The sequence below is a fragment of the Gymnoscopelus microlampas genome, assembly GCF_963454915.1.
Source record: "Gymnoscopelus microlampas genome assembly, chromosome: 6".
Classification (NCBI taxonomy): Eukaryota; Metazoa; Chordata; class Actinopteri; order Myctophiformes; family Myctophidae; genus Gymnoscopelus; species Gymnoscopelus microlampas.
The window spans coordinates 40346450-40361964 of NC_139943.1; the positions used below are offsets into that span (position 1 = coordinate 40346450).

Consider the following 15515-nt stretch of genomic DNA (forward strand, 5'->3'; position numbering starts at 1 on the left):
TGCAAAACATGGACATTAGCAGCCAGGGTGTAAATTATGTCAGCAGAAGGCATTAAAACTTGTAATAGATAGTTATGTTTACCTGGAAAAAGTCATAAATTATGTATTACTAGCAGAGGGGGAAAGTAACTAAGTACATTTACTCAAGTATTACTTAAGTACAATTTTGAGGTATTTTTACTTTACTGGAGTATTTCCAATTTTCTGTACTTTTACTTCTAGGCCTACTCTACTACATCTTAGAGACAAATATTGTACTTTTACTCCACTACAATTATTTGAAAACTTGAGTTACTAGTTACTTTGTAGATTTTGATTATTATAACAAAACATACATTAACCACTTCAGCCCTACTACTGTATATACATTTTGGCCATTTGAAAATAGCCGATCTACAAGCTTGTAGATCTGCTATTTTCAAAAGATTTTTATACATTTTATACATTTGAAAACTTGTGAAGTGGGACATTCTGCATAATGAGTACTTTCCATTTTTGGTGCTTTAAGTACATTTTGATACCAATACTTTTGTACTTTTACTCAAGTACATTCTTAATTTCGGACTTTTACTTGTAACAGACTAACAGTGTATTTCTACATTGGAGTATTAATAACTTTTACTTAAGTAAAAAAAAATGAGTACTTTTTCCACCACTGCTACGAAGTCCAGAGAGAATGTAAATCAGTTGCAGACTGCAGAGATTTACCTGTCCTTGATTAATAATATTATCATGTATTTGTTGCTGCTGTCGTGCTGTGTCGTCTTAGTTTGTACCTTATTTGTACTACAGCGTACAACGGTGCTGATAATAGCCAATTTACAAGCTCAGCTGTAGCTTTTTGTTTTAAATGACATGCCCAGAATAGGGACGCCAGGTTGAAAGTGCTAGAGCTTTACACAGTGTCCCCTGTCACTCAAACAACTGATTTAGAAGGTAGCCTAAAGCAAGCAGACGCAGTTTCCCAAATCAGGCTGATATTGCATCAGATCCGTTTATAGCAGCAGTGGTAAAAGCTCAAGCTTGTAGATCTGCTATTTTCACTACTTCTTAAACGTTTTTAATTTTATTTTATGTTTTATGGAAATGTTTGGATTTTATTTTATTTTATTCATGACATACTTTTGAAAAATTGTGGAATTATTTTTATTAATGAAATGTTGTGATTTTTACATTTTTATTTGGTTTTAATCTTTTGAAATAATATATCAATATATATAAATATTTATGTAGGAAACATAAAACAATAGAGATTTAATCGCGACCAATAAAACTTGGTCCACGACCAAACATGGATCCTGACCCGGTGTTTGGGAAACATTGTTTTTTTTATACAGTAAAGCCCCCCCGCCACCACCTCTGTTTGTTTTTAAATTCACGATGAGCATTTGGTATATTGTAGTTCTTCTAATGTTAGCAAAGAAAGATCAGAGGGCGCGTATACTACCAGCACGTCGGTAATAGTGGGTGTGTCTGTCATATTCCGGGAAAGGGAAGTCAAAGTGGTCTGGTTTGATACAGAATATAAAAGTAGTGGGATAGTTGAAAACAAGTATCATACTATATGACTGCACATGCAAGACGAACCGACTGTTCCCTCTGTAAACAGTTATAGGGCAGGTATGTATATTAAAACACGCTTTGATCATGTATTATGTTAATAGATATATGTGATCTACAATGATTACAGTAGATTTTTCCTAGCCTTGGATCAAGACTATCTGGGCACCTCGATGTAAAATTGGCTATTTTGTCCAAAATGTTAAAAAGTAGAATATTTGAAAAATGGTCTTAAGTAATGTAAAGTATACATGATGTGAATTGTGAACATGCACAGTACATCATTATCAATTTATCAGAATAATTGTATCCATCAACTTCTTGTTTATGCCCCAAAATGACTGGATATACAGGTTTTGTAGTAATTTGTAGCAATTGTAGAGATATTACACCTTAATTGTCGACTGTTTAAGCATGTTCTAATCATATGTTTTAACATTTTGGACAAAATAGCCAATTTTACATCAAAGTGCCCAGAAGTCCCTTGTGCCCACCTATCCTGTTACCTTTGTAATGACTAACGTTACAACGAACAAATTACATAAATACTATTACATCAACTATGCTCGTGTTCATCGTGTAATTTTAAACCATTAAAACCCTTATTTATATTAATACAAGTGGAGATATTTCCGACCCCAGGGGAAATCACTGTTCCAGTGGAAGTGAGAATTGTCACTTATAGATAGAGGAACAAAGGAAGTTAACGCGACGCATTTATGTTTCCATCCACTTTTCTATCACAATGGTGACTTTGATTGAAGGATTTTGAAATTGACTGTCGTTTGTGATTTGCACATGGTTGTGCCATTGACCTGTCTGTCTGTCAACTATCTACTATGGCAATGAAGTGCTTCTGTGGTTCTGTTCCTATTAACTTTATTGTAACATTAGATAGCACATATGACATTGTCGCAAACAGGCAATTATGAATTCATGATGACATTTGACATTGACTAATGCTGCTAATAATGATGCTATTTTGCAGAGATAACAGGACAATGCAGATGGCAGTAATGACTGGATATCCCCCCAATCTCTTTAGAATGATGATCAGAGGTATGCTGCAACTTGTGGACTTTGAAACAAGCACTCACAAGGAATATGTTTCACAAGCAACTTAAATAGAATTATGTCAGATGTCCTAATTCCTAATTTCCTTGTTTCAGAATCAGAACTGGTCATTGTGCGCCATCCTTTTTCTGTCTGTGTACCTGTCAACTACAAAGTGACTCTCAGTGTCCGTGCTGAGGGCACTGGCATCCTGTGCTACCAGTGGTTTACTGATAACGAACTGGAGGTATGTGGCTGTTCCCTCAATCTGAAATGAGACAAAAAAGTATATTAAAAATAGTTTGAAATAGTCATAACAACCTGCCACACTTGAGTCTCTGTATGTCTCTATATAAACTCTTAATAATGTCTTTTTAAAGGTTCCTGGTGCTACCCAAGCAGAACTAACATTTGTAGCTCAGAGGACTCAACGTTATGTGTGTCGAGTGAATGACCGCTTCTGTAACTGCGTGTTCAGTGATTGGGTGAAGGTGAATGTAATGGATGTCGACAAGCCAGGTAAGAAATCCATGTTGTACTGCAAGACATAATATTAATATAGTGACTTTAATTTAAAAAAAAGTGTAGTCTGTCTCTACATGCATGTATATTCATTAATTTGATGACAGATAATCATGCATATATTAACTTGTGATAGACTGTACATCTACTGCGTACTTATACAGGATTTATTGATATAATGATGTTACCTCATTCAGGCCCAGTTCCCCTAAGTCTATTTTAAATGTATTTTATCTTTATTCTTATCTATCTTTAATTTGACTCTTGACTCTACCCTTACCTGTACCTCTCCTGTTTTCTACTCTTACTGCTGTTGCTGCTATGACACCTGAATTTCCCTTCCTTGTTTGATTCAATGCATAATGAGAATATTTGTGACATAGCCTAGGTCATTTCAAGTATGGTCAGACTGCCCCCTCAGATTTAAATGCTTTCTGCCTTTCCCAACATTGTCTTCCAGGAGCATGGCAGGGTGAACTCCACATTGTGGTACACCCTAAATCACAGACGGTTCAACGAGGGGAGAAACTCACCTTGTCCTGTGCCGCCGTTGGCGTCCCCCTACCAGTCTATCGGTGGTACAGGAATGGACAAGCCCTGGATGGAAAAAGTGCAATGACTGGCACTCTGCAGGTAAATATGACAGACAGATGTTTATTTTGTCTCTGCACTGTTTGTAGCAGACTTGTTATGATTACTGTGTCATTTAACTGTCTGCCATCCAAACCTGGACTTGGTTGACTATATAACAGCATTGTGATGGACTAAAACATGTTTTTTATTCGTCATAGTAGAGTAGTTAAACGTTTTTATTGAGCTTACCTCAGCCAATAAATAGAGGGTGTTTGAATTACGGTCTTGCACCTGTTCTACAATTGTTTTTGGTGTGCAGATTTCCTCTTTTTGCTACTGATTAATGTTTAACTGAAAGTTTGACTTGCACTCTACTACTCGTATGTGCAGCCACAAGATAAGCAATGTGGTCTATTGTGTCACTTGTAGATAGACCACGCAGCGGCAGAACATGCAGGATCATACCTCTGCTCGGTGTCTAATGTTCGAGAGGAGAGGTGGACAGAGGCAGCTGATGTTGATATAGGTACAAATCTTAAGAAAGGTGTGTACATAATACCACTGCATTTGTTTTAATCCATTTTCTTTCGCTTGCATGAGTTGAGAATTTTACTTTCTCTTTCCTCTTTCCTTTTCCATGGACTAGTTCCTTATTTCTCTTACACATACATTCCACTGATTTAGCATTTATTCCCCTCTGCTGAGGATTGGACTGTAAGGGACTTTCCCATTTATGAAGATTTGAAAGATAGCTGATGGGCTCTAAAAAATAGCACTCATATTTCATTGTTGAGAAATTGCGAGAATACTGACAGATGTTTGTCTCTACTGTCTTTTAGGCAATACCTTTACTGTTATTTCCTCTGCTTGTCAAAAATGGAAAATCATTAAAATTTCAAATCAAAATGGCACATTCAGTGATTGTCTTGCTTGTCAGTGAACAGGATGTAAATCATAAATAAATACGCCTATTAATTTGTGTTGCTTCTGCTTTTCATATCCTATAGTGCTCCACGACCGAACTGCCCCTACAACACCCACAGGTATAGTTCGGAGGAAAGAGATACCTCAAACTATTTTTAGAGTGAATCTACTCTGCTGTGTGAAAACAGGGGAACTGATTTTTGTCAGTACTTCCTCATTTTACCATCATTGGAAATCAACCCGATTTCTTGTTGTTGTTTCAGCGAGTGACAAGGTTGCTCTACTAATTGGCAACCTAAATTACTCCCACCATCCTGGCTTGCTGGCCCCCACCATGGATGTCCATACACTGGCCAACCTCCTCCAGCAGCTGGGCTTCAGAGTGGTGTCCCTCCTGGACCTGACCAGGGAGGAGATGCGAGCTGCCATTGACAAGTTCATCCAGCTGCTTGACAAGGGTGTGTATGGTGAGTAGTATATCGTTACATATTACAGTACGTACATAATTTATTTTCAAATCACTCATGCATAATGGAATGCCCCACATTCTTTTTCTTTTGCCCTTGGGGGAATATTGAGAAAAAAAAGACATAAACACATTAAACACTTCAGAAACAGGCGATCTACAAGCTCACAACGGGTTGCATTGTGACGTGTTGTGAGCTTATAGATCCGCTATTTTCTGTTTCGAAAATCTTGGAAAGTTTTCTCCTTTCTGGCAGACATATTTATCTTGAAATTTGTTTGTCCCCATGTGTTTTTCCCCTGTTGTGGTTCAAAACACATGCGCGTATCTTGGTTTCAAATGTGTAGGTGACTGGCCAGATAAGAACCAGAAAGAAGAAGTGTGGGCCTTGTAAGGTTCAGAGCTATTTTGATTTGTGAGGAATTTCACGATTTTCTATAGCATGCTTGCAGTGGGAAAATCCAATGCAAGACAATCATTGCATATTTTACAGATGGAGCTATAATTGTACAAGACCCCTTGTGCATAATAACCAAATCTATATCTTCTGTATCATTGGCAGGTCTTTTCTACTATGCAGGCCATGGGTATGAGCGATCTGGGAGGAATTACCTTGTGCCCGTCGATGCACCACAGCCGTACCAACCGGAGAACTGTGTCTGTGTGCAGAGGGTTATGCTCAGCATGCAGGAGAAACGCACTGCACTGAGTGTCGTTCTACTGGATACCTGTAGAAAATGGTAGAGCTTTTTTACCCTGAACCTCAGCCTAAATCTTGAACATAACCCTAACTCTTTTGGGCTAGTGTACCTTTTCATTGAATGAAGACAGTTAAACACGCACATGTGGATTGGTTCACAAACTATGATATGATACCGGTGTGGGGTTTGATTTTATCTTAAAGGGTTAGTTCAGATTTTTTGAGTATTTTCTGTAGGAAATACTTACCATTAATGTAGTGGTTGCAAAGGTATTAATTGATTGCCCGAGTCCCGTGGTCAGAGTTATGGTCCGTTTATGATAAATATGAAGTAGTTCCGGTAGATTAGTAGATTTGGTGGGGGCCGCTCATTAAAAATAGATTAATTAAAAAAACTAGCGTCATTTGTATGGTTGACCTATTTCTACCATATAGAGCAGGTTTCGTTCAATTTCGACCCCTCTGTCACATGGTACTAATGTTTGTGTCCAGAATCACTGCGCCGCGGCAGCCTACTCACGCACAAAATATATGACACAAAAAATAGTACCATGTGACAGAGGGGTCGAAATTGAACGAAACCTGCTCTATATGGTAGAAGTAGGTCAACAATACAAATGACGCTAGTTTTTTAAATTTATTTATTTTTAATGAGCGGCCCCCACCAAATCTACTAATCTACCGGAACTACATTCATATTTATAAGAAACGGACCATAACTCTGACCACGGGACTCGGGCAATCAATTAATACCTTTGCAACCACTACATTAATGGTAAGTATTTCCTACAGAAAATACTCAACAAATCTGAACTAACCCTTTAAGTGCTATGTTTTCAAGGCTTCTTTAGAAAGGATCATGAGCATGTTCTAATCTTTTTTTTTTTCTTTGTAAGGTACAACCAGGATTGCTTACTATCAGAAATCGGGCCTCTGGAACCCAGTGGGAATACTGTTTATGGTTATGCCACGTAAGTACTAATATAATTGATTCATGATAATTTAAGCCAGCACAAGCAATATGTGTAAATAAAGACTAAGGATATTGTTGACCAATGAGTAAGATACAATGCTAGGTAAACAAGACTAGGAAAGCCTACTTCAGCTAGATCCTAGAAGGAGCCATCTGAAAGAATCTCAAACCTATTTCTCAAACTGTTATTTGTGAGCTAATCTCTGTTCTGATGCGAATACTTCTGTCAAATATCAACTAACGAGGGCTTTTCTGGCTAAACTTAACTGTTGGTGCAATTACAGAGACAAATGCATTTCTCTGCTGTCCAGCAGAAACCAACTCCAAAATGTTCATTTTTCCGGAAATGAAAAAGAGTTAGGAGGTTTTGTTCATCATTGATAAGAACAGCTGAATGGACCTCCAAGCTCACAATGAGGTTGGAGGTCAAAAGGGGGTGGAGCCTGGAGTCGGCAAAACCAGCTAGCTGGTTTAGCAGAAAGTTTGAGGATCCAATGGAGTTAGCTGGTTTTGTCAGAAGCGCTTTTTAATGCTTTTCATTGGTTCAATATTTTGTTTACCAACACGGTGCACCTGATTCGGATGCTATCAATGCATAGAATGGGAGATTATCACGTTCTATCAGACCATTGAATGGGCGAAGTAGGCGACCTACCGTCTACTCCGCGATTTATCAGACCATTCAGTGGGCGTAATCAGGAGCTACTGACCTACCGACGGAGATGACTTAAATACTTTAGTTTCGGTTTTGGTTTTGGTTGTTTCGGTTTCGGACCATGACGGAGGCGCGCAGTCTCAGGCGAGGTGGAGCCCCGCGACGGGCCACCGAAGGAGCTAAGGCGACTGAGTTGCCGTCCGGAGCGGTGCGACCCTCGCCTGTGCCTACTCAGCGCCGTTCGAGTTATGTACCGATATGGACAGAATCGTAAATATTGTTGTGGGGACTGCTCCGCCTCCGTCGGTAGGTCAGTAGCTCCTGATTACGCCAAATGAATGGTCTGACAAATCGCGGGGTAGACGGTAGCTCGCCTACTTCGCCCATTCAATGGTCTGATAAAACGTGATAATCTCCCATTCAATGCATTGATAGCATTCGAAGCCGGTGCACACAGACGTAAAGGGTGTTCAATGGCCCTGATTTATGGAAAATAATGCAAAAGCGTCAAAATAGAGTTAGCTGGTTTCTGCCGGGCACACTCCCTGGATGCCAAGTCAGAACCTCTGGCCCAAATGTTTCAGATTGGCCTGTTATAGCGCCACCAGGAGGCCGATTTGTGCAAAACACATTTATTGATACTACTCCTACAGATTTTGTCCAAACATCACACAAATCGGTACACAGTATCTCTATAGTCATGTGATCAACACGGATCTATCCGATTTCCCATATTACATCCTGATTGCCTAAGATTGGCTTCCAAAGTTTGCAGGATTGGGCCGTTTTCAACAAAATACCTCAAATCATGAACGCAGCTTGCGATTTCTGTGAAATTTCACACGCACATTTCTATTAGGCCGAGGAAGAAATGCCACCCTTTTACCATTGGCCTGTTATAGCGCCACCAGCAGGTCTAATTTAGCAAAACACATTTTTGGCACAAAATGCCTCAAATCATAAATGCAGTGTCCGATTGCAGTGAAAAGCCTAAGAACAAATCACACCCTTTTCACATTGGCCTATTATAGCGTCACCAGGAGGCCACAATAACCTACCTGACCTGGCGGAGACCTGTGCTCCGAGGAGCACTTTTTGTAGTTTTGTTTATATAATTACTAATTTCTTCACTGGCTCGAATATTTTTTGTTTATTTTGTTTATACATTTACTAGTTTCTTCATAAAATCCATTGTCTTTTCAGGTGTGAAAATGCAGAGGCGTTTGAAGTCCAGGATGGAGGCAAGAGCACCGGAATCTTCACCAAGTACTTGAACAAACACATCCTACAGTCTGCGAAGATCACCCATGTCTTAGAGCAGGTGTCTGAGGGTAAGTGTGCAAAAAAATACTTGCCTTGTGATGTTGCGGTATTAAGAACATGCTGCATGCATCTCCATAAGGTGGGACATTGTGGTGGCTCAACCCAGCTGGCACACTAACCGCATAGTCGCAACCCTAATTGTGATGAGATCTACATACTCTTAGCGCTTCTGTCTCTCTCCATTTCACTACATGATGAAGCGGAAATGCTCTATAAATAATCAATGTGGGTGCTGCTGCCAAAAAAGCTGTTGTAAAGCTGCTGTTTTTATTTGTTTGTTTTTATACCAGGCTGTGATTTAGTCAATGGATAGACATTATGTGAGTCATAGTGGAAGTGGTATTTTCAACAAAACCTGTGACCTAGTGAGTCATACTGAAATGCTGAAGGCAACAATTGTTTTAACAGGCCAAAGGGGGAAAGTTATGAAATGTTAAATTGTCCCATAAAAACAAAAAAACGAACGGTTACTTTTACTTATGGTCTTCACTTGTGGTCATGTAGACATTCAGAATAAACATGCCTGAAGGCAACAAGTTGTTGCTGAGTCTGCTGGATGCATGACTGACATGCTGATAATTCTTGATCTCCAATCACTGGCTACTGACTTTGTTGTTGTTTACGATTAAGTAGGGGTGGGGAGTTGTCTTGAGCCCCCCCATACGCACACGCACATGCTAAGTGCAACTTTGGTTGTTTGATGGGTCTCTGTGGGAACATGATGTGGGGCAGCACCACATTAGCTTGTGACCTCATTCTCTGGAAATTCACACTGTTGGCTGGAGAACAGCAGGAAACCCGAGAGCTGCAGAGTTTGAAGACAGCTGCTCTGCCGTTTGTGTGCGCCCCCTGCCACTGCTCTCTTGATCTCCCTCATGAGTCAACATCATCGCTACATTCATGTATGGATGTGCTCGTGACAAGATTGTGTAACACTGACTGTGGATGTGTGTTTGTGGCTGTGGAGAAGCTAATTGATGATGAGTTTAGTGATCAATAACTTGAAATAGGGTGTTTCCAACTTTCCATCTCATTTTGTTAGAATGATGTTCACTGCCGTGTGTAGTTATACTTTTTAATTAGGTTCATTAAAGCAAGTTCTGCATATGTCGTAAAGGTATTGAAATCAATTATTATCCTCTGCATGTATTCTTGTGATCACTGTACTGTAATTTACAACTTTTGTTGACTTTCAATTTCTGCTTATCTTGTGCTGGACCTATTTAGAGAATTACTTGATCATGAACCACTGTCTACTCATCTAAATTATAATGAGAACACGGTGTACTGTCTACTCATCTAAATTATAATGAGAACACGCCACGGTGTACTGTCTACTCATCTATAATGAGAAAGTGGTGTAGACAGCTTGCCTAAAATATAACTGAAGCCAAATCATTACCAAAGCCAAAAGTGAGCCTCTTTCCAGGACCTTGAATAGAGTTTCGATGTATGGGTTTATCTCACCTCTGTCCAACAATGTTATGGAATTAACTTTTGTTTCTATTAGTTCCCACTTTTAGATTTGTTTATTTACTTGCAACCTTTGAAAGCCCTCAGTGCATGATCTTGCTTCAGTATATCATTATCATCTGTGTTTATTCTACCACAGATTTAGGCAGAGATCCCCTGGTCAAAGGAAAACAAGTGGTGGAGATCAAGCACACACTGAAGGAGTCTCGCTCCCTTGCAGATCCAGTTAGGACTGCAGGCCACACCAAGGAACTATGTCTACGAGATGCCAGCTGGAGGCAGGCCAACGGTGAGCAGAGAATTGCAGTGGACACCTTAATACTTAGATGCCTTATTGCTTCGATTTTAGCTGGGAGTTATTAAATGTCAGTGTGTTTGAATGAAATTAAATTAAATGTCCAAATCCAAAGTTTAATCTGTGTAAAAGTGCCAACATCTTTTTTTTTTTTAAACAAGCCTTCGAAAGCGTGTAGTTGAAATCAGCCAAAAAAGTATATTTATGTATTTTTTTGACATTTTATTTTTGATAAAGACATTGTTCAGAGAGACAGGATACCACGTAATGTGGTATGCACTCTTACCAGATGAGCTGTAACTATAGCCCCAGGTTTCCAGTAAATTTTCCCATAGCTTTGCAGCAGCAGGTTTGAACCATGTGTTTCCAGTTCAAATGGAATGAAAAGTATATAGAGCTTGTAACAAAATAATAACTACATTGGATCCATTAGAACACAAGATCTTCTTTACATTTACTGAAAAGTAACGTTTTTTGACATACAATTTTTAATCCGACAAGCAACGTTATAAAGTATGTGAAGTGTGCAAACTTTCCAGTGCAGCTTTAAGCTGGTTGACGTTAACAGCATAAATGAGTGAAATACAAGCAGATAGAAAATGACAGTGAAGGACATAGAGGAAGACAGAACGGAATGCGGTAGCGTCACTTTCCCCCTACACTTACACTTATACAGGTACGCTTGTCAGAGCAACACTGCAATACAGTAGGTGTGAAACCAAGCACAGACGTTGTGGTTTAGCACATTTGTACTGCCATCCAGGATTCATCTCATCGTTTGAGGCTATAAATGAAACCGGAAACTGTTTTTCATTTAGCTGATTCAGTGATTCTTGATCTTTTTGCGGTGGTGGAAACAACAGTTTTTTTTTATTTGTTAAAACGTCCTCATCATTTTATTTTCCCTCAGTTGAAATAGAGTGTTGTCGTCATGGAGTAATCTGAGAATCTTTTCAATCTGAATCTCCCAAACCTGCAACTAAAGTCTGTACCATTGTTGTCATTATGGGATAAGGGCGCGCTCCCACCACACTTTTATTTTACCTCTGGGGCGGAATCTGCCAATGCTTTGTCAATGTAAATGCGTGGATTCTTGGAAAAAATGCGCAAGACCATGAATCCACGCATTTGCATTGACAAAGCATTGGCAAATTCCGCCCCAGAGGTAAAATACAAGTGCGGTGGGAGCGCGCCCTAAACATAGTTTATTGAATTATTTATTTAAGGTTATCTGCTCTAAATAAAAAAACATGGAGAAATGCAATTTAATACATACAACTCTTCAAATACATTTCCACATTTCAGATTTTTTTTTTCTTCAAATGAATATTTTCTTATCCGTTTTTTTTTATCTACTCAGAGCTACCACGAAAGAGGCGGCTAAAGTTTCCTTGTGGAGTGGAGGTTGAGGTCAGCTTCTCAGCCCTGTTCTCCAATGTCATGGTGGCCTTTGCCATTGTTAAGACCGCAGGACCCACAACCCAGGACTGCAGTGTTACTCTGACGAGCACACCTGTAAGTGTCAGATATTTACTGCCATGTACAATGTGTAAGGTGTTCTAACTTAGACATAAATGTTGGAAAGAGTGGTTCCCAGCTCCAATCCTCGGGGACCTCAAGTGTGGTTTCCTTAATTCCTGCCATTCCAGTTCCAAGTTCCAACTAGTACAGAGTAGAAACAAACAGAGAAACGACTTCCATTTCCCGCTTGTGTAATGCAGTGCCATATTGGATGTGCGTAGTGTGCAATAGTCATACTGTACGTCATTAAAAGTGCCAGCTGAGGACTACATTACCCACAAACAAATGGCGGCACCATAGTGTTGCTGTTAAACAAATCTGGGTCAGATGGCTCTCTTTACGTAAAGTATGTGTAAGTAGTCCCTGATAAGACAAGAGATAAGATAGAATTACATGGACACCATGTGAATGCAGGATGGGAAAAAACAGGTCTTGACGACTGGGGTTGGTAACCACCAGAAAGGTAAGTTGGTCATATACAGTATTGCCTGCTAAATGTTGAATTTATATCCTACTGCAGTGATAGATTCTAAAGTAATCATTACCTAGAACTATCTATGAATGTGTACAGTATTTCTAGAGTCTTAACTTTTATGACATGGCACATACCTTTCTGTTTATGAAGAAGTATATTGAACAGCGGCTATATACATTAAACCCCTTGTCCAAATTTTCATCAGTTTTATTGATTGATTGAATACTTAGCAGTTTGCAAAAAAAGCACAGGAAAGTACAGTTCAATACAAGGTCTGCTAAGAGGACAAGAAAGCCTATGGCTTGTTTCCATTGGGGTCCTTTGTACTCAATTCATCGAAAAAAGCAATTGTAAAGCTGATAATGGTCTCCAATCTCCCTACAGGAAATTGTCAGTTTACATGCAAGCAGCAGTATCATCTCAGTGACTAGCATTCATTCATGTTAAATGAGGTTTTGCCCATATTTGGACTTCCAGTTGTAGATGGAAAAGCCATAACAAACAGGATGTTGTAATGTGGTTTACCCTGAACCACCAATCCTTGAACAATACTGCCACCTACTGGTCTAATTAGCAGCATTATAGACAGTGACATTATTGTACTTCAAGCTTTCTCAACAGTGTGGATAAGAAAACAGTTAAACAAAAATAATATAAGAGAGCAGTAAAATAGTAGTTGTAATTGTAAAAATTGGAAATATAATAATTTAAAGTATTATATAAAGTCTATAATATACGGTGTGTGTGTGTGTGTGTGTGTGTGTGTGTGTGTGTGTGTGTGTGTGTGTGTGTGTGTGTGTGTGTGTGTGTGTGTGTGTGTGTGTGTGTGTGTGTGTGTGTGTGAGACACACACACACACACACACACACACACACACACACACACACACACACACACACACACCCCCACACACACAATGTGAACAGAATGTACTGTATAAGTCCCTATCTTCTAATGGCCTGGGAATAGAAACTGAGCCTGCTATCTCGAGTCCTGATGCTCTGGTACTATTTACCATTTGTAAATGTGTTCTTTTGTTGCAGTGATGTACAGCACAAGGGCACTAAACAAAGCAGAGCAGATAAATACTGAGTTGGTGCTTTGACAAAGTTTTGCTATAGATTTATGATGGTACATTAAGATGCCAACGACACTAACAATTCCTTCATTGCATATGCCCTCTTGATTCTTCAGGCGATGGAGGACATATTTTCCGGTTTTGGGAGGTCAGATGAGATGGACTCTCTGCTCTACTCTGATAACCACGATTGTACTCTGACGCTGTGCGGCCTTCAGAAGCTTCAGGTATTAACCTCCTGATTCTAACCATAGTGCAAGAAAACATTTGTTTCATGTATGTTTTAAAATATACAAATATACTGAAAGTACATTTTCACCCTTTATTTCCTCATCACAATATATTTCCAAGGTGTTTCTAAATGTATACAGGTGTTGTGTATTTTGAGGCCATTCTTTTTATACTTTATAATGTATTAATGCCTGTGTGTGTATAATCGAGTCAAAGAAAATGTTTGCCGTACAGTACGCTCTAAAAGTATGTCTATTTTCTTTTGTTATCTTTGTTAGGGGCCACTGGTCATTAAGGTGGACATGCATTACACTCATATCAACAGTAAGCTGCGCCTTAAAGAGAGCCAACAGCTGGATATAGGAAAGCCATTGGTGGCGTCTTGTAAACTGTACAAGAAGCCTACAAGTATCAAGAAACGAGAGGATGCTGCTGCGCACAGTATGGGTGCCATTTCTAGGCCACCAGCACGTCAGACACGGGTCACATCGTGTCGCCCCGTCACCAGGCAAGCAGAGTGTGCCACTAGAGTTACTACTGCGAGGAGCAACGAACCCGAGGAGAATGATGAGAGCGAACTAGACTTTACTTTATGACATGTCTCTCTTTGGGCCTGTTATTGTATATATGGTGATAAACCTTTTTCTATCAGAATCCATGAGATGATAACAATTTTGGGTCTTATCTGTTTTCCAGATATTCCAACTATATGAATTGAGGATGTACTGTATGTGCTTGTGTTGTTCAGTGGTTTTGTTTAGGCTGTCACCTGCTTAAATTCTCAGCTCAACAAACAAAGGGTATCTGTAGTGATTCCCGAGGGGAAATTAGTTAGTGGTGTGTTGCTCCAATTGAGCGCACTATGGAGCATTTGGGGCTTCAGTGTCTTACACTGGGACACCTTGACACGAAGCCTGGAGGAGCCAGGGATTGAACCGGGGACCTTCCTATTTTCAGACAGTTTTCTACCTCTTGAGGCCAGGGCCGCTGGAATGGAAAATTACATGGGGGGGACGCATGTGGCCCGTATTTTTTTCTCGGATGGGTTTGTTAATTTCAGGGGGGTTTTGTAACTTTATTTCTGTTAATTCGGTACAATTAAGTCACGAGGTGGTCGCGAGGTAAGGGAGACTGGACAGATTTTTTTTTTCTTCTTTCTTTTTTTCCCGACTGGACTGAATTGTGGGGGGGACAGTGTCTTTTAATTAAACAGCACCGGTGCTTGAGGCACTTAACACCCCAAAATATCTTATCCTCTCTATGACAGGCAGGGATCACTACTAACTTAGGACGATGGAACACTATAGATAACATTTTTTTTCCAATAAATGTTGTTGTAAACATAAACTGTAAATATTGATCTGCTCTGACACTGGTTTGTCAGTTGCAAATGAAACTCAGCTGGCTAAGTGATGAAACATGTAATAAAAACTGTGGGTATCCTAAATGGACAATATATTAAACATTAATACAATTAAATTGTATAATTCCTTATTATTAAATGTATAAAACACCTATCCTATATGTTCTGTTCTTGGGCTTTGAGAAGACAGGGTGGAAGAGTGATGGGAATACAAAGATATGTGGCTCATGATATATCTATGATGTAAAATGTAGATTACATGCCACTAAAACACATATTCACAAACATCTTGTACATCTTGGGAAAATGGTTGATAATAATGGTAAATGA

At 39.4% G+C, this 15515-nt stretch overlaps 1 protein-coding gene across 2 annotated transcripts; it reads left to right on the forward strand.

The window, feature by feature from the left end:
* Nucleotides 1-1491: 1491 nt before the first annotated feature.
* On the forward strand, nt 1492-15264 carry malt3 (MALT paracaspase 3). 2 transcript variants are annotated; one of them, XM_084059056.1, is made up of 15 exons: nt 1492-1620; nt 2549-2619; nt 2730-2860; nt 2994-3132; nt 3596-3768; nt 4138-4252; nt 4716-4751; nt 4896-5099; nt 5661-5838; nt 6695-6769; nt 8630-8757; nt 10362-10511; nt 11878-12032; nt 13708-13818; nt 14101-15264. In XM_084059056.1, exons 2-15 carry the CDS (start codon nt 2562-2564, stop codon nt 14416-14418), a joined length of 1971 nt encoding a protein of 656 aa, XP_083915182.1. In that variant the 5' UTR covers nt 1492-1620; nt 2549-2561; the 3' UTR covers nt 14419-15264. The 2 variants fall into 2 exon arrangements, with proteins under 2 accessions (XP_083915182.1, XP_083915183.1); XM_084059057.1 differs by having other exon boundaries at nt 4138-4234.
* Nucleotides 15265-15515: the final 251 nt, after the last annotated feature.

What these genes read in the sequence shown, in the direction of transcription:
- malt3 (XM_084059056.1), top strand. Translation starts at nt 2,562, where the DNA reads ATGCAGATGGCAGTAATGACTGGATATCCCCCCAATCTCTTTAGAATG. An exon ending in TGCCCCTACAACACCCACAG is followed by an intron (nt 4,752 to 4,895) that starts GTATAGTTCGGA and finishes TTGTTGTTTCAG; the next exon opens with CGAGTGACAAGGTTGCTCTA. An exon ending in CAGCTGGAGGCAGGCCAACG is followed by an intron (nt 10,512 to 11,877) that starts GTGAGCAGAGAA and finishes TTATCTACTCAG; the next exon opens with AGCTACCACGAAAGAGGCGG.